General features: G+C 33.3%; 1 protein-coding gene across 6 annotated transcripts in view; it reads left to right on the forward strand.

The window, feature by feature from the left end:
• The window catches only part of CADM2 (cell adhesion molecule 2), a 1,028,501-nt gene that overhangs the window by 892,068 nt on the left and 114,338 nt on the right, over nt 1-22,095 (forward strand). For all 6 annotated transcript variants that reach the window (XM_079155914.1, XM_079155912.1, XM_079155913.1 and 3 more), the window contains one exon: nt 588-758. In XM_079155914.1, the coding sequence (XP_079012040.1) occupies nt 588-758 (171 nt within the window). The remainder of the gene's footprint in view (nt 1-587; nt 759-22,095) is intronic.

The raw sequence follows: 22,095 nt of genomic DNA on the forward strand, positions 1-22,095 counted from the left end.
GTATATTTAAATATTGGAAATGTTCAGATAACTGCTCCATTTTTTCTTAGCTAAAGTTGAAAACTTTCTCATCTTAGGTTTTCTTGAGCAATTTTGTGTTTGCCTTATGGTGCTTATGTGAAAATCAAAGTGCAAATAGATTATGCTTTCTTTAAATCTTAGCCAGATAGTCATGAATTTGCTCTTCCCAACTGAGTTTGTGACTCAGAGATGTAAGAAAATATTTTAGAGAAATTTCTATCTCAAAGAAAAGGGGAGAGTTCTCCTGTAAAGTGGCCTGCAGTTTTCTTAAATTAGAATAGTTTAAAATATTCTGCACCTGATTGTAATGTAGTTGAAGCTTGAGACCTAAGGAGGAAAAATGCTGTGTGCCACCGTTCTGATTTATTTTTGTACTTAAACCTTAGCATTTGTTTTTAAGTAGTTGTGTACTTTTTAGCAAATTGAGATAGTTTAAAAATCAAACTAATGATAATTGCTTTTTAAATATTGACAAAGGCAAGAGAGTTGCTTTCTGTATCTTGGCTACATGACGTGTTATACTTTGAAAGGTTTCTCAGATTTTTATACTCAGATTTTATTTTCAGATGTAAAATATTTGAAAGAAGAGGATGCAAATCGCAAGACTTTCACTGTCAGTAGCACACTGGATTTTCGAGTGGACCGGAGTGACGACGGAGTGGCAGTAATCTGCAGAGTAGACCATGAATCCCTCAATGCCACCCCTCAGGTAGCCATGCAGGTGCTAGAAATCCACTGTAAGTAGACTCTACTGCTCTTTCCTTTATCTCGGCAACAAATCTCATCTGCATTTAAAATCATTTCAAAATTACCTGAAATTACAGCAAATGTGCAGCAAAATCTGTTCTCATTAGTATTAATCACGTTCAAAGGGAAGTACTCCTGGTCTGAGTGTCATTTTGACAATGAAGGTAAATAAAGGAGATCTCATAAAGTTAATATTCCTAATTATGTTTAAAATTCTGGCATGATATATGTGTATTCATGGGGATAGGGGAAAAGTAGCATAGCTATATTAAATCAACTTTGTGACAGGCAAACTTGGTTTCTTGCTTATGCTTCTTAAATTAGAATAGTTTTAAACCTTTCCTATAAGGTATTCTAAGAAGGGGTACATCATCATCATCATTATTTACAATTAATAGCAACATTAGTCATGTGACTTCACGTTAGCAGTGCTAAATATTCTGAGGATATTGTCTCATACAGCCCAAAAAGCCCCCCATGAGCTGTTAGCCTGATTAGTCATACGTTATGCTGAAGCCCATAGAGTTTGGGGGCTGGGTCACACGACAAGGGAATGGTGGATTTTGATCATAGCAGTTTTAATATTTAGCAAGTTACTAAGGACATAGTTAATGGTTTATACATATTTTACAAAAAATGAAACTGGAGGGATTGAAATAAATAAGACAAAGTAGAAAACAGAAGACAGGCTTACATATTTTGCAAATTGCATGATGAAGATTTCTCATTGCTTTTGCTATCTGTGATGAAATTATAATTTCCACTCAGAATTTGTCATAAAATTACATTGAATCCAAAATTGCTTAAATCTAAATATTGTTTTTCTAATACATCTCATTGCATTTTGTTCTCATTTATTTACTTGGCAAGAATTTATTTAGTGTCTATTATATCATAAGTATAGTTTCAAAACAAATTGAAATTGTCTCTAATTGTCAAAATCATCACCACCATCAACACAACAAACTCTGTTTCTCTTATGCCACCCATTCTACATGTGAATGACAGAAAAGCAATATAAATAAATGCAACATATAGCGTATTATATAATGATAAGTACTATGGAGGATAAATAAACCAGTAGAGGTGATAAGGAGATGGAAATGGGGGTAAAGTGAGTATAAGTCTGTAACTGTGTGTGTGTGTGTGTGTGAGTGTGGGGTGTGTGTGTGTGTGCTGCAGGAGAAAGGTTCTGAGTTACGACCATGCCTATTATTTTTATTTCCAGGAATAGCAAGGATACCAGTGAGACCACAAGAGAATAAAGTAGGGTAAAATGAGTATTGGGATAAAAGGCTGGAGAAGTATCAAGGAGAAAAGATTTCATTTGACTTAGATTTAGAAAGTTAATCTGATTATAATATGTCCATTGCTTTTTAATTATTCTTAGATTATTATTGAAATTATTAGATTTTTAAAATATTTTTATTGTATTAATTTAGTTTCACTAAATGGTCTTCTTTTCTTCTCCTTGAAACAGATTCAGAAACAAGCACACTTCATGATACCAAATGGAGATTTTCTCCAAAATTCAACACATGAATTTATAGAGTGATCTTGGGAGAATTAATGAAACTGCTTGAACTTTGATTATAATCTAGACAATTCCTGTAACAAGACAACTTAAGTCTAGTTCATGGTATTTAATGGACTTTAAATAAATGTCAATTGCCCACCCTATTTCTTCTATTTCATCAAAGGGTCTTTTAAAATATGGAAAATTATATTGATTGATATTTTGAGAAGACCCAGATCATCAGCATAATAACTTTGAGCTATATATATATATAGCTCATATATATATAGCTCATATATATATATATAGCTCACCATATATATATATGGTGAAGTAAGCCTGTTTTAAATAATATTTATCACTTATTTAACTGTAAATTTCAACATATAATAAAAGAAATAGCAGAAATAGCAGAAATAAAGTTATAAGAAGTTTTGAAGACCAGTGCCATCTACAGAGTCTACCAATTCTCAGGCAATATTTGATTTAAGTTTTCTATGGTGAAGGAGAAGACAGATCAGATAATTATTGACTGTAGGTAAGAAATGAGACTTGTTACAGGATTCAGGCTTGTGCTGAGTTTCATAAAGGGTTCTGGATTGGGTGCTTCCAGATTTGGGACATTTTAGTGATGGGTGTCTTGTAATTATACGTGGAAAACAAATGTTAAAGCAGAAGAGGATTTGTAATTATGAGAATGCACTAATTAACCATGCTAATTTTTGTAGTTGTTGAGTGTCCTTATCTCTGTTTCATCATCATTTATAGGTTAGACTTCACATTATCCATTTCCACCCACAGTCAGAATACCTTTACATGATTACTGTTTATATGCTGCAGAACTGTTTATGCTTGTTGAGATTCTTTAAGTGTAGCTTAATGGTGTCAAATGTCTGCTGCCAAGGTCACTTTCTTGAAAACTCAAAAGGGCACTATATACACCAGGCATTTTTAACTGTTCACCATATTTTATTATGCATTATTAAGCAAATTTTCATGAAGAAAGGCAATTGAATTGACTAATTTTTAAAGGAAGTTTTACGTGAAATATTTTGCACTTCTAATGACTGCCCAATTAAGAGCAGCATTTATCCTGTCATGGTTTAATATGTAAGTGGCTGGAAGGCAGAAACCTGATCTATTTAAATTATTTTTCTTAGCATCTAGTATACCATCATTCATGTATGTGAAATTAATTAAAGCTAACTGATGGTAATGCTAAATGTTCCCTTAAGGATGCAGAATTCCCCAGAGGTGAAATAAGTGGAAGTTGGGGATGGGGCACTCAGCATCAAAATGAGAACAAATTTAGTAAAGTACTGGACTCTTCATAAACACCTAAGGATAAAGATAATACCTTGGTGTTTGTTTCTAGGGACAGTAGATCATGGCTTCACGTAAGTATACATGTGCAATGTACATGGTGTAGAAATTTCCATGAATTGGAGTGAGGGAAGGTAGAAAGGAGATTTGGAAAAGAAAGCAGTTACTTTAGAATTCATGGAGCCTATGTTTCAGATTTCCCTTTTACTTAAAAATATTCCTATTGCAAATGACCTCAAAGTTCAATCCAAATGGAGAAACATCTAGAATTTTGGAACTGCCAGAGAAGATAGCATTGCCTTTTGTGGTGAGTAAAAAGAGAAGATATATATCCTTGCAATAATGGAAACCTTTATGATTCCATCTAAAACAAAAGTACTGTGCTGTTGTGCAAAGTCAAGTTTGACAGGAAAATAAGAGGAGTTGAACACATAGTGCCAAGGAGCATAAAAATAATAATGATGAAAAAACATAATAGGAAGTATTATATTAGGGTTAAGTGCTTCAGCCATGTAACTTCATTACACATAATTTAGAAGGTTTTAGCCTATAAAATATATTATAGTAACATATATTTCTTTATAAAATATTAATTATATATTTAAATACTGTCACTTTGATAGAAGAGAGGTCCTTTAACACTAAGTTAAAAAAAACTGTAGACTTTTTGCTATGAACTACAAAAGCTTGCAAATTTCAAATAATAGGTAAAAGATTGCTTTCCAACTGAAAATCTATGAAAGCTATGTTTTCGTTTTTGTTTTCAAGATGAAAACTCTTATTCATCTATTTTTACACAAATCTCTTTGAAACAATGGCTTTTTATTTTTTATTTGATTTAATTTTTAGAAAAGATCGTATGAATCAGATTTTACTTAGTTCTCAGTAGAAACAATGTATCTGCACTAACAGAAAGAATTGTGCATAGATCACAGAAAAGAAGAACATAACTGAATGTTCATTTTTTCTATAAGTGACATTGACAAAAATTACACTATTTTCCATTGTGGAAAGTAAAGAACACAAAAGACAAATTAGCAAAATAGGACAGAATTTTTTTTTTTCTTCTAAGAAGGAAATTAGTACTATGGTATTGAACTGCCTACATGGTAAAGTAAGATCCTACATTTTAAAAATGTGTGTGTATTAAAATATATATAACATATTTCATCAAATCATGAAATATTATGCTATCATTACTATTTCTTTGGAATTGCACATTTAATAGTGCCCTATGTCCATAAATTGAGTAATTGTTTACACATATACCATTAATATTTAAAATAATAAATACCATACTTCTAATAGTTTCTAGAGGATACCCTACATGTGAGCCCAAAAGAATTGCTTAGATTGATCTTAGCAATAATACAGGGAAGAGAAGAAGAGAGGGAAGGATTTAGGGGGTACTACTACAGTGTTAAAATTTTGTGTTACATGAGATCAAGTTAACAATCACTTTAAATAAAAAATGCATTATGTACATTTAAAATAACAAAAACTTGTTAAATAATTTTATTACTCAAATCATATCTTCATAAAGAGTTAAATGGTCAATTTACATCATGAACTATACATTTGATGATTTTACATCTTTCTATTATGCCAAGAAATAATAAATTAATCCATTTTTTTCTCATTAGCATCTTATATTTTTTAAATGTTAACAAAGTATTTGTAAGCAAATCCTGCATTATGTTGCTTTAAGATAATTAGCTTTTGTCTTAAATAACTAAATTTGTGACTACACGTTTTCCCTACTTTTCCAGATAATCTAGTGCACTCCATCAATTCTCCTTTCTGCTTTTCTTCTCGGTAAAATTAAAAAACATCTGATTATTATAGAAAAGAGTCAATGCAGGTGGATATGCAGTCCCTAATTCTGTTGTTTATATATTCTTTTTCACTGTGAGTATTCAAGATACAGAACAAAAATATTTTCAAATATAGGCAGAGATTTTCATTCAGTGTACTTTTGGCTGGTTGCACTTTTCTCTAACAAAATAATGAAGTCCCCACCTACCCAATCCATTTTACACCAACCAGTATCCTTGTCTAGCCCTGGTCAGGTTAAATTGCCCTGCTAACTTTACCAACTGTGCTTTCACTACTCCTCTACTTAGTTTAGAAAACACTGGATTAAATGTTTCAGGATATGTGGGCTCATTAGGCAGGAAGGTGTATGTTCTAGGTAGCATTTAAAAATAACATATCTAGCTCATCTGACATCTCACTTGTGAAGTGCCGATTATCTAATTATCTTGTCTACTACAAATTATGTATGGTCCAGGGGCACAGAATAAAAGGAGAACTCAGAAAGATGAAAGGAAAGCCATCTTTAGGTTAAAATTTTCAGAAATTAAAATCGACTGTTCTTTTAACTAACAAAATAGCACATTTTTTGCTTGCAGGTGCCTTGGAAAGATTTTAATGGAGCCCAAAATATTTCAAAAAGTTTATGAAATGATACAAATACTAGAATCATGATGTATTCTATGCCTCTTAGCAAGATGTTTCCTTATATTAATAAAAGTAGCCTAGTTTGAGATCACTGTAAAAGAACCCAACAGTTTTTTTTAAAAATTGGGGGAAAATACATTTGTTACTATGTTACCCATAGTAAGTATTACCAGCAAATTTTATTCATTAGAAAAATAGGTTTTCTTTTATAAGAGAAATATTATATTTAGTCCCTGTAATATAAAATTGAGAGTAATTAAACCACCAGGTATTTGAAGTCATCTGAATTCAAAGTTTTGAAGTGTTATTATAATGTTTTATGTTATTAATTATAAGCAACAAATTCTGTGTTTTTAAATCCAAATAAAGAGGAGATTATATTTTTAAGTTAGGTTTGAAATTTTTTAAATTAATAAATTCTTATGTTAAATAATACAATGCACTTTTAACTTTTCCAATTTGCTTATCATAAAGATGTGTTTTGGACATGCAAATTAATTTCATAAAGAAGTAAAATAAAGCAACAAAAATATGAAATATATGTGTATTAAGGGCAGAATATATAATTTTCAATTAATATTGTCAATTTAATAGAGAATTGAAAACTATAAGAACTTGAGGCAGAAATTATTTTTACTGGTAAAGCCTAATATTAAGAAAGTAAGCACATACTGTAGATATCTAGTGTCTTTAACTTTCAAATTATCACCTTATTCTACTTCATAAAATGTTTTAAAAGACATGTAATTTTCATTTCCTTCTTTGAAAATTACTAGATATTTAATGTACCAGTATTTTGCAATTGTTCTAGTTCTAATTTTTATAGAAATTATCACAGATAGTTGAACAATTTTTAATAGGAAAATACATAGAAAACTACTATAATCAATTAATATATTATTAGATTTTACTAGATTAGTTCTTAATATACCAAGGAAATGCATCATCAGTATCTGTTACCTGGTTTGATATCCAGCTTTTATTTTTGTTTGTAACTGATAGATTTTCTTTTCAGGGCAGTGTTAAGTTTGCAGAAAAATTGAGCAGAAAGTTCAGAGAGTTCCCATGTGCTTTCTCTCCCAACCCAACCACCCTCATACATGTTTCTTTATAATTAATTGTTTATATTAATATACATAATAATGTACATAATCATTATTTATATAAATTTTAAATGATGAATTGATATAGGTGATGATGATGATGATTGCTGCTATTATTATTATTATTATTTTGGTACTGGGGGTTGAACTGAGAGGCACTTTACCACTGAGGCACAACCCAGTCCTTTTTATTTTTTTTTAATTTGAGATAGCGTCTTGCTAAGTTGCCTAGGCTGACCTTAAGCTATTAGATCTGGTCCTGATTTTCAATTTTTTTTTCTTATTAAATTGTAAGACATTTTCATATATCTTGGCTATCAGTCATTTATCCTATATATTATTTATATTTCCTCCAGCGTATACCCTGTCTTTTCAATCTCTTAACTGTAACTTAGAATAAAAGTGTTTTAATGAAATCCAACTTAATCAACTTTTTATTTCATGGATCACACATTGCATGTTGTATCTATAAAGGCTTTATCACCAAACCCTGGGAAACTTAGACTTTCTCCTTATCTTCCAGAAGTTTTATAGTTTTATGTTTTTTATAGTTTTATGTTCTTTATACTTAAGTCTATGATTCATTTTGAGTTATTATTTTTTAAGAGTAAGTTTTGTGTTCATGACTTTGAATGTTGTGACTGACAAGCTTTATCTATAATATTGAAAGTAAACACTTACTCTTCACCAACATCTTTAAAATTTTCCATCTATCTCCTGATTATTCTAAAATTTTTTAGATGTTTTCTTCTGTCATTATGGTCAAAAAAATTAAAGATTCTGAATTCTGAACTGAGATCCTAAAGGCTGAAACAATCAATATAAAAGCAAACAGAACTGTCATGATGGAGCTTTGATTTCTAGACTTCTTTTAAATGTCCATGAAAAAAAAAATCCAAAACTTGAGCAACTTTATAAACAAAGAAAGTGCAGAAGTGTAGGTGACAGTAATTATTTATATCATTTTTGCATAAACCTTGACTGCAGAACTGTCCAATACAGTTTTCTACAATGGTAGAAATGTTTTATACCCAGGTCCAAACTGGGTATAGTGACATGTGATGACTAAGCAATTGAAATGTTTCTTGTGATTAAGAAACTGTATTGCAGATTTAATTTTAATTAATCTACATTTAAATTTAAGTAGCACATGTGATTGGTGATTGGTCTATTGAATAGCATTACTCTTAGGATGTCTTAATACTTCTCATTTTTATCATAGTTTGGAGGCAAATGGTGAGTTAATAGTATAGTAATTCTAGGATGCTGAAATCTCAAGACTTTTTATAATATGGGGAATGCAGCAACATCATAACTTTAAATTTTATCATAGATTTAAGAATATTTTATATCAATATATTTCAAATTTAAGCATGTTTCATTTCAATGTTTTATCTTTATTGTGGAATAATATCATTTAAAATCTATTTCAAAAAGAAAATTTTAACTTTCTTGTTTGGAAAAATCTCTAAGAAAGAAGAAATTCAAATCATATTATTCCCTAAAAATAACTGAAAACTGCTAGGCACTGTGGCACATGCCTATTTTCCCAGCAAGTCAAGAGACAAGCTAGAGGATCAAAAGTTCTAGGCCAGCCTGGGCAACTTATTGACACTGTCTCAAAATAGAAAATAAAAAGGACTAGGGATATAACTTTGTGGTAAAGCATCCAGGGTTCAATCCTTAGTACTAAAAACAAAAGCAAAAACAAAATCTATATCAAACACACTTTGAATAATTTAAGATCAATTATATAATTGTAAAAATGTGGAATAAAATAAATAATATATTGATTCATTTATTGCCTGTATTTTTATGACCTCTAGATTCTTTTAAGATCTTCCTTAAGGTTCATTTTTATGTTAACAGCATATTCCTTCTGATGTCTTTTCAAACCACTCAGTTTTGCACATTGCCAAATACATCTTCTAAAACTTGTTTGAGTCAGTTACTCACTCACTTAAGGTGATTTCTTACTGCCTCTAAAATAATACCCAAACTGTTCAATCTGACACACAAAGCTTTGAAAATATAACCCCCTATAACCGTGCTCTCAATGTTCTCTTCCATATAGCACACCCTACATGGTTCCAGATGCCTCATCTATAACTGAATTTTTTAATTAGACACTGATCTTTTGGTCATCTTTCCTTCTCAAATTCTGTCCTCTTCCTTCCCTCTACAAAAATTCTACCAGATCAGAATACTGTATATTCCCTGAATAATTTAAATGCCACTTCTCTGGGTAGCTATCACTATTTCTGTCAAATGTGTGTAATCTATTCCCTCAGTAACTACCACATTGCATCATGGGAGTACTATGGTGCCTACAATTTAGAACTTTGTAGTTTTTTTGTTTTTTTTTTTTTTTTGTGGTGCTGGGGATTGAACCCAGGGCCTTTTGCTTGCCTTGCAAACACTCTACCAACTGAGCTATCTCCCCAGCCCAGAACTTTGTAGTTTTTGAGCTACATTTTTTATTAATATTAAATTCTTATGGGTTACTATTTTTTGTGGTTATATAGCTGTTGCGCAGAGGTAGCAGTATGCCTTGTGCACACAGTGATTTATAAACATTTGCCAAATAAATGAATGATTGCCACTAAAGTTATTTTCACTAGAATTAAAAGGAATTATATACACTGTTGAAAGGAAAGTACCTGATAGTTTTGATCATTGCCAAAAGAAATCTGAGTTAAATAGAAATTGACAGTTTGAGTTTTACTAAAAAATTACAGAGAGGAAAAATAAATTGGACATGTTAGTAAAAGGCAATTTTACACATAGGAAATGAATAGCAGATAATTCTTCAACTGAAATGATTCTGGTTAACCCTTGCCATATCACCACACTGCTCCCAAAAACATGTGATGGACCTTGAAATATGGGTCAAGTTTGATTTATGTTTTATTTCAGGAATCATCCTAACTTTACTCAGACTATTTAAACATTTATTTCATTTCAGGAATAAACAACAATATGAGAGAAAGCCAAATATCCCATTAATCAGTGCACACAGTTTTACAATTCTCTAGCTTTCCTATTTTGTAGTAACAAGGAAGACATCTATAGGTAATGAATAGAGTAGTTGAGAATATTTTAGAGGAAAGTTTTATTGGACATTTTGCACCAGACAATTCTTTATTGTTGGTATTGTCCTGTGCATTTCACATTATTTAGTAGCATTCCTAGCCTTAATCCATTAGATGACACTGGTAAACCCTTCATCTATTCCCTTCATTTTAACAAACAAAATGTCTATAGACATTGCCAAATATCTTTGCAAAATTTCCCATAGTTGAGAATTTCTATTTTAGTGTGAACTCCAGTGGCTTCACAAAGGTGAAGTGGTATACACACTTTTCTTCAAAATTAGTGTGAGTATCAAGAGATTTTTATAAAGGTGTTACATCAGTTATTTGGTTTGGAAACCTTTTTATAATAACATTGCAATAAGGCAAATATTTACAAATAATTCATCTGAAAAATACTAAAATCTTTATTAAATTTTCCTTAAGAAAGATTTGTTGTGGAAATATTTTTGTTTTATTTGTGAATGAGAACCATACATGGATACCAATAACAATAAATAAGATAAGGAACTATATTTTAAAGGAATGTTTTCATTTGTCAAAGAGAAAAACAATGTGATATGAAAGAGTAAGAGAAAGAGAGAAAGAAAAAAAAAAAAAAAAGAAGAGAAAGGCAAAGAGATGTCAGACACAGACCAGAACATTGATGGTCAGGATTTAGAATATGAAGATCATATGTAGTCAAAGAGTCTTGGCCTGGATTTTAATTCAGAGAGAGAAAGAACTGATTTTGAGGAAGGAATGTAACAAAAAGCACTAATCCAGGCTGGGGATGAGGCTCAGTTGGTAGAGTGCTTACCTCACAAGCACAAGGCCCTGGGTTCAAATCCCCAGCACTGGGGGAAAAAAAAAAAAAAAGCACTAATCCCTATAATCCCTAGTGTAGTCTAGGAGAAACCAGGAAACACAAACTTGTTGAAGTGCGTTAAGATCAGTGTAGGGAAATATCAAACTGATTTATGATTGTAGAACTTGGTCAAGTCACTCCTTTGAATTTTAGTTTCATAATTTGTACATTGGGCTGGGGGTGGTACCACATGCCTATAATCTCAGTGGCTCAGGAGGCTGAGGCAGGAGGATCCTGAGTTCAAAGCTGGCCTCAGCAAAAGCGAGGCTCTAAGCAACTCAGTGAGATCCTGTCTCTAAATAAAGTACAAAATAGGGCTGGGGATGTGACTCAATGGACGAGTGCCCCTGAGTTCAATTCTGGGTACCCACCTCGCAAAAAAAAAATGTGTGCAATGAAGACAACAAAATTTTCCTTGTATACTATACAAAAGACTTCAAAGAAGTCTTTGGAGCATTTACATCAATGAGTATAATTTGCCGCATATTAGATTAATGTTAGAAATTATTTGAAAATAGCTCTGATGAGTGAATTGATTTTATAGCACATTTGTGCTCCTAACAACTATTTGGAAAAAAATTACAAAAGGTCATATTCATTGATTCAGCAAATATTTAATTGAAGTCTGGATTTGTTCTAGCCACTGAAGATAGACCAGTGAAATACATGGGGATGATCTCTTCAATGATTAGCTGGCACTCCTGAGAGTATGCTAGGTACTTGGTAGCACCATTTATAAAAGCTAACAATCTTGAAGTGTTACCATATGACTGTTATAATGTACAATTCTATAATATTACAATTCTCTTGAAGTCATGGACAGAAAGGGTACCAGCACTATGCCTGATATATTTTAAGAATCATACTAAAGGATCATTAAATGAATTAATCATTAGGGAGTATTCACATAAAATAATGTTTGAGGACAAATAAAATTACCAAAATAAATCTTTCATTTCAACCAGTGACCATGTAATACTATGAGCAATGCATTTGACTACTGTTAACAGTTTAAGTTATATTTGTTCACTTCATAAATCATACAGTATGGAAGGATTCCACAAGCCAATATTAGGTGTTAGTCTTTGGTTGTTTCTTTTCTTTGGTAGTTTTCCCATCATTCATAACGGGTTAAATGTTGCTTTTATGTAACTGTAAGCTCCTCTTATAGTTTGTTAATTACAAAAGAAATAAGGTGGGTTTCTTACTGGTGAGCCTTTTGATTTAAAGGATCTTTTTAAAACTTTTAGTGTTGATAGATATTGTTGAACCACTGACAAGAAACACTTTAAGAGCTGTGCTTTTAAGATGTTTCATTAAATGGTTTAATAGTAGCTTCATCACAAATATGTTATCTTCTGCCATCTTTGTTAAGAATATAGAAAATCCATTCCATTGGATCAATATCTTTACTTGGACTCTAAACCTGAATCATCCAAATGGAATGCGATAGTTTCTTACATCCCAAGTTAATAAAACTTTTGAATTTTTTGTTTAAAAAGAGGAATATTTGGTTCATTAATCTACCTCTCCATTGTAATTGTGTTTCTTCCTAAATGAGTCCTAGAATTTTTCAGATAAAAGAAATAATGCTTAAGTAAAAAATGTTTTTTTTCATATTTAAAAAAGTTAAGATTTAGTCTAAAGAATGACATATTTTTTTCCTAGAAAAGCCTTAGAGAACATTTTATATTTAAAATAACTTCACATTTTTAAGGTTGATAGTAAGTACCAAGACAGTATTTTTGAAAGAATAAATACATTTTTTTATTAAAATCTTGTTCAAAACTTTCTCATTTTCTTGCATTTTGTGAGAAAAAGATTGTAATTCATTTGTCTATTCATTCAGCCTTGTGTTAGTCAGCTTTTTATCACTGTGACCAAAATACCTGACAAGAACAATTTAAAGGAAGAAAAATTTATTTCGTGTCATAGTTTTAGTGATTCAGTCTATGGTGGGCTGACTCCATTGCTGTGACCTGAGGTGAGACAGGAAATCATGGCAAAAGGGTGTGGCTCAGGACATCTGCTCAGTTCACGACATCCAGGAAGAAGAGAGAAAAGAGAAAGGGACTCCTGAGAAGATAAAGCCTTCCAGGGCATACTTTCAGTGACTCTCCTCCTCTAGCCATACCACAAGTACCCAGAGTTTCCACCTGTCAGTTCATTAAAAGTAAGATAAACTGATTAGCTTATGGCGATCATAATCCAATAATTTATTTCTGAATATTTCTGCATAAATACAGAAGTTTGGGGAGGACAACTCATACCCAAACCATAACATTCCTTCCCTGGACCCCCAAAGCTTATGTATATCTCACCTTGCAAAATATGTTTAGTTCATTTCCAAGAATCTCATGTTCTTAAAAGGTCTCAGCATTTCCCAAAGTCTAAGTCCAAAGTCTCATCTGATACTCAAGACACTTGTCTATGAGCCTCTGTAAAAATCTAAAAACTTGTTATGTATATCCAACATAAAATAGCATAAAGTAAGCATCCTTATTCCACAAGGATGAAATACCATTATAGAAAGAAGGAATGAGGCCATCACTGATTGGTTGCAGTCGTGGAGTGAGCTGGTGAGTGAGTCAGGCTGCCTGCATCGCAGAGGTAGCCGGTGGGCACCCAACCCACCTGCCTGCAGAGCTAGGCAGTGGGCAGCCAACCTGCCCAACCACCAGGCCGAAGATGTACACCATCACTGAACAGCCCCGCCTGACTACCAAGCTGAGGTCTGTCGCCATCACCGAGCAAGCCGGCAGACCAGCCAGCCCACCTGCATCGTGGAGCTAGACAGAGGCTTCTTTATAGGCTGGTGCAGGCATTTTGAATTATTCCTGAGGGCGTGGCCATTATCATTGGAAAGGCGGCTCCTTTCCTGAGACACCTACAGGAGACTGGAGGACCTTTGACAGGACTCAGGATTCAAGAAGAGGAAGTATTGAAAGACTCGGGACCAACACAGCCACCAAGTGAGTCTCTCCCACTGGTTGGGCTCCCCAGATGGGGCAGTAGTCCTGAAATTCAGGGAGCTTTGTGGAGTAGAGTGGCCCAGTGAGACTTCCCTGCTGGAGCCAAGAACCCAGTCAACCAGGAGCATTGCAGAGGAGAGCCACATGGCGAGAGGCATCACGCACAGTGAGGGTCCGAGACCCAGGCGATAGCTCTGGTCCCCAGGGAACGTAGCAGAGGAGCGCTGCTCAGTGAGGGAGTCCCTCGCAGGGACAGGCTACCCAGCCCAGGTGGTAGGTCAGGACCCCTGGGAACATCACAGAGGAGGACTTCCCAGTCCAGGTGGTATTCTGGACAGAAGGGAACTTCTCAGAGGAGATCTGCCCAGCGAAACTTCCCCACCGGGTAAGTCTTCCCTGCTGGGCAAGGCTTTCCCACCAGGGCAGTAGAACAAGAGACACAGGCCCAGATCAGACGTGCCCCAGTTTGCAGTCTAGTCCCCCTTTGGCTGACCATCAATCAACAAGTAGAGGCACCTCTGACCACTAATAGGGAATATACCCCACCTGAAGGCCACCACCCCTAGAGGGGCAGCTTCCGAGTGGAGCACTGCATTATTAAGTTCCTCCAAGACTTCAGGCTACTGAAGGCTAAGAGGTGAGTTATTGGAAATCTACAGAGACAATATTAGTCAATAGAAGAAAGCTGCAATATCCCAAAATTTCACTACTAGAGGGGTAGATACCTGAGCTACATGAGAAAACAAGGGAAGAAAATGTCCCAAACAAACCTAGATGGTATAGCAATAAAATCCAATGACAGCATGGCAGAAGAAATGTCAGAAAGGGAGTTCAGAATGTACATAATTAAAACGATCAGGGAAGCAAATGAGGAGATGAAAGAGCAAATGCAGGCATTGAATGATTGCACCAATGGACAGTTAAAAGAGCAAATACAGGAAGCAAAAATCATTTCAATAAACAGAGATATTGAAAAAAAATCAAACAGAAATCCTTGAAATGAAGGAAATGATAAAACCAAATTAAAAACTCCATAGAAAGCATAACCAATAGGATAGAACACCTGGAAGACAGAACCTCAGATATTGAAGACAAAATATTTAATCTTGAAAACAAAGTTGACTAAACAGAGAAGATGGTAAGAAATCATGAACAGAATCTACAAGAATTATGGGATATCATGAAGAGGCCAAATTTAAGAATTATTGGGATTGAGGAAGGCTTAGAGAAACAAACCAAAGAAATGAACAATCTATTCAATGAAATAATATAAGAAAATTTCCCAAATCTGAAGAATGAAATGGAAAATCAAGTACAAGAGGCTTATAGGACTCCAAATACACAAAATTACAACAGACCCACACCAAGGCACATTATTATGAAAATACCTAACATACAAAATAAAGATAGAATTTTAAAGGCTGCAAGAGAATCAAATTACAGAATCAAATTACATTCATGGGGAAATCAATACGGATGGATAGCAGCAGATTTTTCAATCCAGACATTAAAAGGTAGAAGGGCCTGGAACAACATTTTTCAAGCTCTGAAAGAAAACGGATACCAACCAAGAATCGTATACCCAGCAAAACTTACCTTCAGATTTGACGACAAAATAAAATCCTTTCATGATAAACAAAAGCTAAAAGAATTTACAAAAGGAAAGCTGGCATTACAGAACATTCTCAGCAAAATATTCCATGAGGAAGAGATGAAAAAACAACAATGTAAATCAGCAAAGACAGGAACTACCCGAAAGGAACAGACAAATAAAGGAGAAACCAAGTTGTGTCAAAAAAAAATGAGACAAATGACCGGAAATACGAAATACAAATCATATCTCAATAACACTGAATGTTAATGGCCTGAACTCATCAATCAAAAGATATAGACTATACGGGCAGATTGGATTAAAAAAGAAAGATCCAACAATTTGCTACCTGCAAGAGACTCATCTCATAGAAAGAGACACTCACAGACTAAGGGTGAAAGGATGGGAAAAAAATACCATGCACATGGACACAGCAAAAAAGGTGGAGTATCCATCCTCATTTCAGATAATGTGGATTTCAAGGCAAAACTAGTCAGAAGGGACACAGAAGGACATTTCTTACTGCTTAAGGGAAGCATAAATCAGCAAGACATGACAATGATAAATATCTATGCCCCAAACAGTTGCTCATCCATATAAGTCAAACAAATCCTTGTCAATTCCAGAAATCAAATAGAACACAACACAATAATACTAGGTGATTTTAACACACCTCTCTCACCACTGGACACATCCTCCAAACAAAAATTGAATAAAGAAACCATAGATCTCAATAACACAATCAATAATTTAGACTTAACGGACATTTATAGAATATACCATCCAACGAAGAGCAAATGCACTTTTTTCTCAGCAGCACATGGATCCTTCTCTAAAATAGACCATATTTTATGCCACAAAGCTAATGTTAGCAAGGACAAGAAGATAGAGATAATATCTTTTATTCTATCAGATCATAATGGATTGAAATTAGAAATAAATGACAGAGTAAAAAACAGAAACTACTCCAACACCTAGAGATTAAATAATATGCTATTGTATGATAAATGGATAACAGAAGACATCAGGAAGGAAATTAAAAAATTCTTAGAGGTAAATGAGAACAAAGAAACATATCAAAATCTCTGGGACACTATGATAGCAGTACTTAGAGGAAAATTTATTTCATGGAGTGCATTCAATAAAAGAAGAAAAAATCAATAAACGACCTAACACTACAGCTCAAAGCCCTAGAAAAAGAAGAACAGAGCAACACCAAAAGTAGTAGAAGATAGGAAATAGTTAAAATCAGAGCTGAAATGAATGAAATTGAAACAAAAGAAACAATCGGAAAAATTGACAAAATAGTCGGTTCTTTGAAAAAATAAACAAAATTGATAAACCCTTAGCCACACTAACAAAGAGAAAGAGGGAGAAAACTCCAATTACTAAAATTCGGAATGAACAAGGAAATATCACAACAGACAGGAGTGAAAAACAAAACAAAATTAGAAACTATTTTGAAAATCTATACTCCAACAAAATAGAAAATCTTGAAGACATCAACAGCTTTCTAGAGACATATGAATTACCTAAACTGTACCAGGAGGGCATACACAATTTAAATAGATCAATTTCAAGTAATGAAACAGAAGTCATCAAAAGCCTACCAACAAAGAAAAGTCCAACCAGATGGGTTCTCAGCCGAGTTCTACAAAACCTTTAAAGAAGAGCTCATTCCAATACTTCTCAAAGTATTTCATGAAATAGAAGAGGAGGGAACCCTCCCAAACTCATTCTATGAAGCCAATATCACCCTGATACTAAGTAATTTTCTGTTTAAGAAACATTCCCAATGTTTTGAAGTATATTTGGAATAAAAAAACTACAATCTAGAAGAAAACCTACAAATAATTTAATAAATGTAGACAGAAAAAAATAATTTTAAAAATATATTAATAGATGACATAGCAAAGGTATGCATTGAAAAGATTGAATTAAATAGTACTTAATTTCTCAATTTTATTCACATTTGGGTTAATAAAAAGATCAATGGTAAGTGCATAAATTTAAGTTTATTTTATAAAATCTGTATCATAAAACCTATTGTGTAGTACATCATTCCTGAAAACATATTCATTTTGATATGCAATAAAATAAATAATATAAAAATATGTTTAGATGTGTGTTTTACTTATTAAAAGAAACATTTTGAAGAAATCTTGGCAAGTGAAGAATATATATTCCTTCAGATTAACATGACTTTAATAGTAAAAAAGAGCATTTATATATATGTAAATATATACTTTAGAATTTATATAGTTATATATAATTTACATATGAATATATGAATGCACATATATATGTATATGTTAACCTGGTACTTCTTGATGAACTCCTTAATGGATACTGTATATTAAAGATAAAAATAAAATAATAATGACAAATTTTTGTCATTAAGTAAAAATTTGTCAGAATACAAGTTACTTCTTGTTATTCAAAAAATATTTGAGAGAAAATTCAGAGCAGTAATCACACTTCTATAGAATCTGACATATTATTAATGTAATTTTGTGTGTATTGCTATATATCATGTATAAAGAGAAATTACTGATATTTTATGGTCATAAAATCTAGCATTTTGGCATAATACTTCAGTAAATCTGTTCACAATTTCTCCTGCCAAGACCAGATGATGAGAGAAAAACAGTATATATATGTAGTACTGGTATTAAAAACGACATTCCCATTTTAAATCATGGGATATTATTATCTAATGATAGCTAAGGCAGAAAATTTGTAACAGGAAGACAATTAGCAATATACATTTAATTAATGTAAATGTGAGCTAAGATTAAAAGTTAATCTAAGGTTTGTGACATGAGTATTTAAGAGTAATTATCTGTACAGCAGGCATCAACAAAATTTCAACTAAGCACTCAAAAATATTTCATAAGTTTGTACCAAATTTATAGTAAGATGCATCAGAAATTTTATTGCCTTTATTTAGTGTTATGGTTTGGATGTGAGGTATTCCCAAAAAACTGACCTATGAGATATTGTGAGAAAGTTCAGAGGTGAAATGATTAGGTTATGAGAGCCCTAACCCAGTTAATTAATCCCCTGGTGGGGATTAAGTGAGTGACAACTGAAGGCAGGTAGGGTGTGGCTGAATGAGGTGGTTCATTGGGAACATGCCTTTGGGATATATATTTTATATCTGGCAAGTAGAGTCTCTCTGCTACTGATCATAATGTGAGTGGCTTCTCTCCTCCACACTCTTCTGCCATGATGTCTCAACTCAAGCCCCAAGGAACGAAGCCAGTCATCTATGGCTCTCTGAATCTGTGACCCCATATAAACTTTTCCTCCTCTAAAGTTGTTCTTTTAGTCACAGCAGCAAAAAAAAACCTGACTAAAACATTTAGTAATTATTTACTCAGCTTAAACTTAGTATAAAGCACTATGCAAAACACAGGATACAGCTGTGACTTAAAAAAAATTACATAAGGGTGAATAATATGTAACAAACGCATCTGAACAAATTAGAGGGTAATTGATTACCCTTGGCAAATGCCATTTGAGTTAGGATTTAAAAGATATGTAAGAGTTAAGATACTCCCAAAATGCAGCATTTCTGACAATTTGTATGAAGTCAAGATGAAACATTCTTTAAAGGACCTGGAAGAAAGCATAAGTGCATGTAACTCAAAGAATGAAACAGATAGTTAAAGTACAAGAAATTAAAGAAAGACACAGATCATGAAGGACTTACATTACTTAATTTTTTTTTTTTCTTTTTATCCTGACAGTACAGGTTACTATGTGAGATTTTAGTCAAAAAGTTGTTGTGGGGCTTGGATGTAACTTGGTGGTAAAGCGTTTGCCTAGTATGCACAAGGCTCAGGTTTTAATCCCCCTACAGCAACAAACAAAATGGAAAAAAAGAAAAGAAGAAAAAATTGATGTGATAAGATTCTTACTTAGAGAAGATAATTTTGTTTAGTTTTTGAGTAGGATTTAGAGGGCTATAATACTGACACAAAGGAAACTACGCTTTTTGGCAAACTAGACAAAAGAAGTGATTTTGGAGGTATGAAAAATGAGTGGATATGAAAATTATGTAGCAGATAAATCAACCAGATTTTATGGATAAATTATAGAAAACAATTTGTTAATTAATTGATTATAGAAAGATCAAGGAAAAGAGACATCTGATGGTATCTAGCAATCTAATGATTGCTAGAGGAGAGACATGTCAAGGGGAGGCTGTGGACTTTTAATTCATTTTGTGCATATCGAATGAGCCATGTTTTTGAGACATGCTAAGTAGGTGTTCCATATAAGAAAGTATGGCTCATAGAGCAGAATTTCTCTGTGTCAAAATCTTTGAATGATTAGTAGATAGAATGGATGTGGCTCAAAGGACAAAGAGAAAAAATTATATGAGAACAGATTCTGAATCTTTTTGTTCCTGACCTCAAAATTTTAAAGGTTAAATAGAAAAATACAACCCAGTATAATATAAAAAGATTAGCCAGTGATCTAAAGCAAGATTGTGTATGTACCTGTGTGTGTGTGTGTGTGTGTGTGTGTGTGTGTGTGTGTGAGATTGTGTATTGAGTGGAAATTGTCAAAGAAAGTCAGGAAGATTTCTTGAAGTTTTTATCTCCATTTTAAAATCATCTTTGCAGTTTTCATATTCATTTGGAAAAATAAAAACCAACATTTTTAATAATTTGAAGTCAAATAATGTCTATTGTATCATGTTCCTTGATTTTTGGTATCTTGAAAGTTATTTGATTTATTCTTGCTAGTTTCATAGAAATACATGCTTAGTATATTTTCTGCTTTGGCATTTGCTTGTAATTGAAATTCTGTATGGCAGATCTAAGGGGAATGCTGAACCATACTTCAAGGGATCATTTGTTATACAAATCCTCACCTCTAATAAACTACTTAAACTGAACAGGCAGAGCTGGCAAATTCAGAACATATTCTATGTTTGTCCTTTACCACAGTTCTCTAAATTTACCCTCCTGAAGTAGAAACTGTGATGACATGACTTATCATTTTGGCACAGACCAGTCCTATCTTATGAGCAGAGCAGCAGAGCTCTGAAACTAACATCTCTCCCCTTTACCCAGGAGTAATCCTCAACCAAGCTCTAATGAGCATTGGTAAATATTCCATATATACTCTTTCTCTTGCCCATCAAGTCAAATAACTGAAGCATTGTCCTACATCATCTCTCAGAGTTGCATACCAGTATTGAACTTAGGTTGCCCAAAGTGTAATGTGCTCAATAACGGGTTTTATTTGCCTTATTTATTCCTTCCCTTCCTATATAACTTTCCAGGGTCTACTGAGATGACAACCCTCTCCACATAAAAGACATGCTTCAGATTTTATTTGTTAAAATACTGTAGTCAGAGCTTTCCAGAGAAATAGAGTGAGTAGTGTATACATATTTTTTAAAAACCGATATACTATAAGGCACTGTTTATATGCTTATGGAGGCTGGCAAGTCCCCAGTTGTGCAGAATGGCATCAGGTTAGAGACTCCAGCAAGCCACTGGTGTAGCTCCAGCCTGAGTCTGATAGTCTCAGAAACAAGACTTGTGGGTTTAATCCCAATCCAAAGGTGTGTAGGCTCAAGGGCAAGGAAAACCCAATGCTTCCATTCCAGACCCAAGATAATCAACTTTGTGTTATTGTAACAGAACACCTGAGATAATTAATTTGATATAGGAAAATATTTATTTTGGCTCACAGTTTCAATGTTTTCAGTACTTGGTTGTTTGACTTTGTTACTTTGGGGCTAGCATGGCACAGTGCATCATGGTGGGAGCACATTTGGTGAGAGGAGACTTGTTTACTTCCCAGTAGCTAGGTAGCAAAGAGAAACACAAGAAAGGACCAGGTTCCACATTTCCACATATCCCCTGCAAGGGCACACCCCCAATGACTTCTTCCACTATGTACCCCCCCACACACCTATAAAGTTTCCACAGTCTTCTAATAGCACCACATGCTGGCAAACAAGCCTTTAATACATAGACCTTTGGGGAACATTTTAGATCCAAACTATAGCAAATCGAAAGATAGAAAAAAATATAGATGTTCCAGTCAAGGGCTATCAAGCAGGAAGAATTGTCTTCTGCTTGGTGCAGAAATATGTCACATTTCTTCTATTCATTTTTCTCTGGAGATTGTTAGATACCACAGTTATTTACCATGACATATATATGGGATTATTTGTAACCAGGATGAGATTTTTGCTTATTTTATGTTTTATTTTATTTATTTATATATATTTGCTTAACAGATTAAGAAAGAATGAATATGAAGCATAAATAATTTCAAAATGTGACATAAGGTCATCCACAAGATTATAGCTTATTGTTTTACATTGACATTTGGTAAAACAATGCCAGGACCAACGAATACTATAAAGAAATGAGTGTGGAGTGTGTGGGCTGG

This window comes from Sciurus vulgaris (genome assembly GCF_902686455.1).
Source record: "Sciurus vulgaris genome assembly, chromosome: 10".
Lineage (NCBI taxonomy): Eukaryota > Metazoa > Chordata > Mammalia > Rodentia > Sciuridae > Sciurus > Sciurus vulgaris.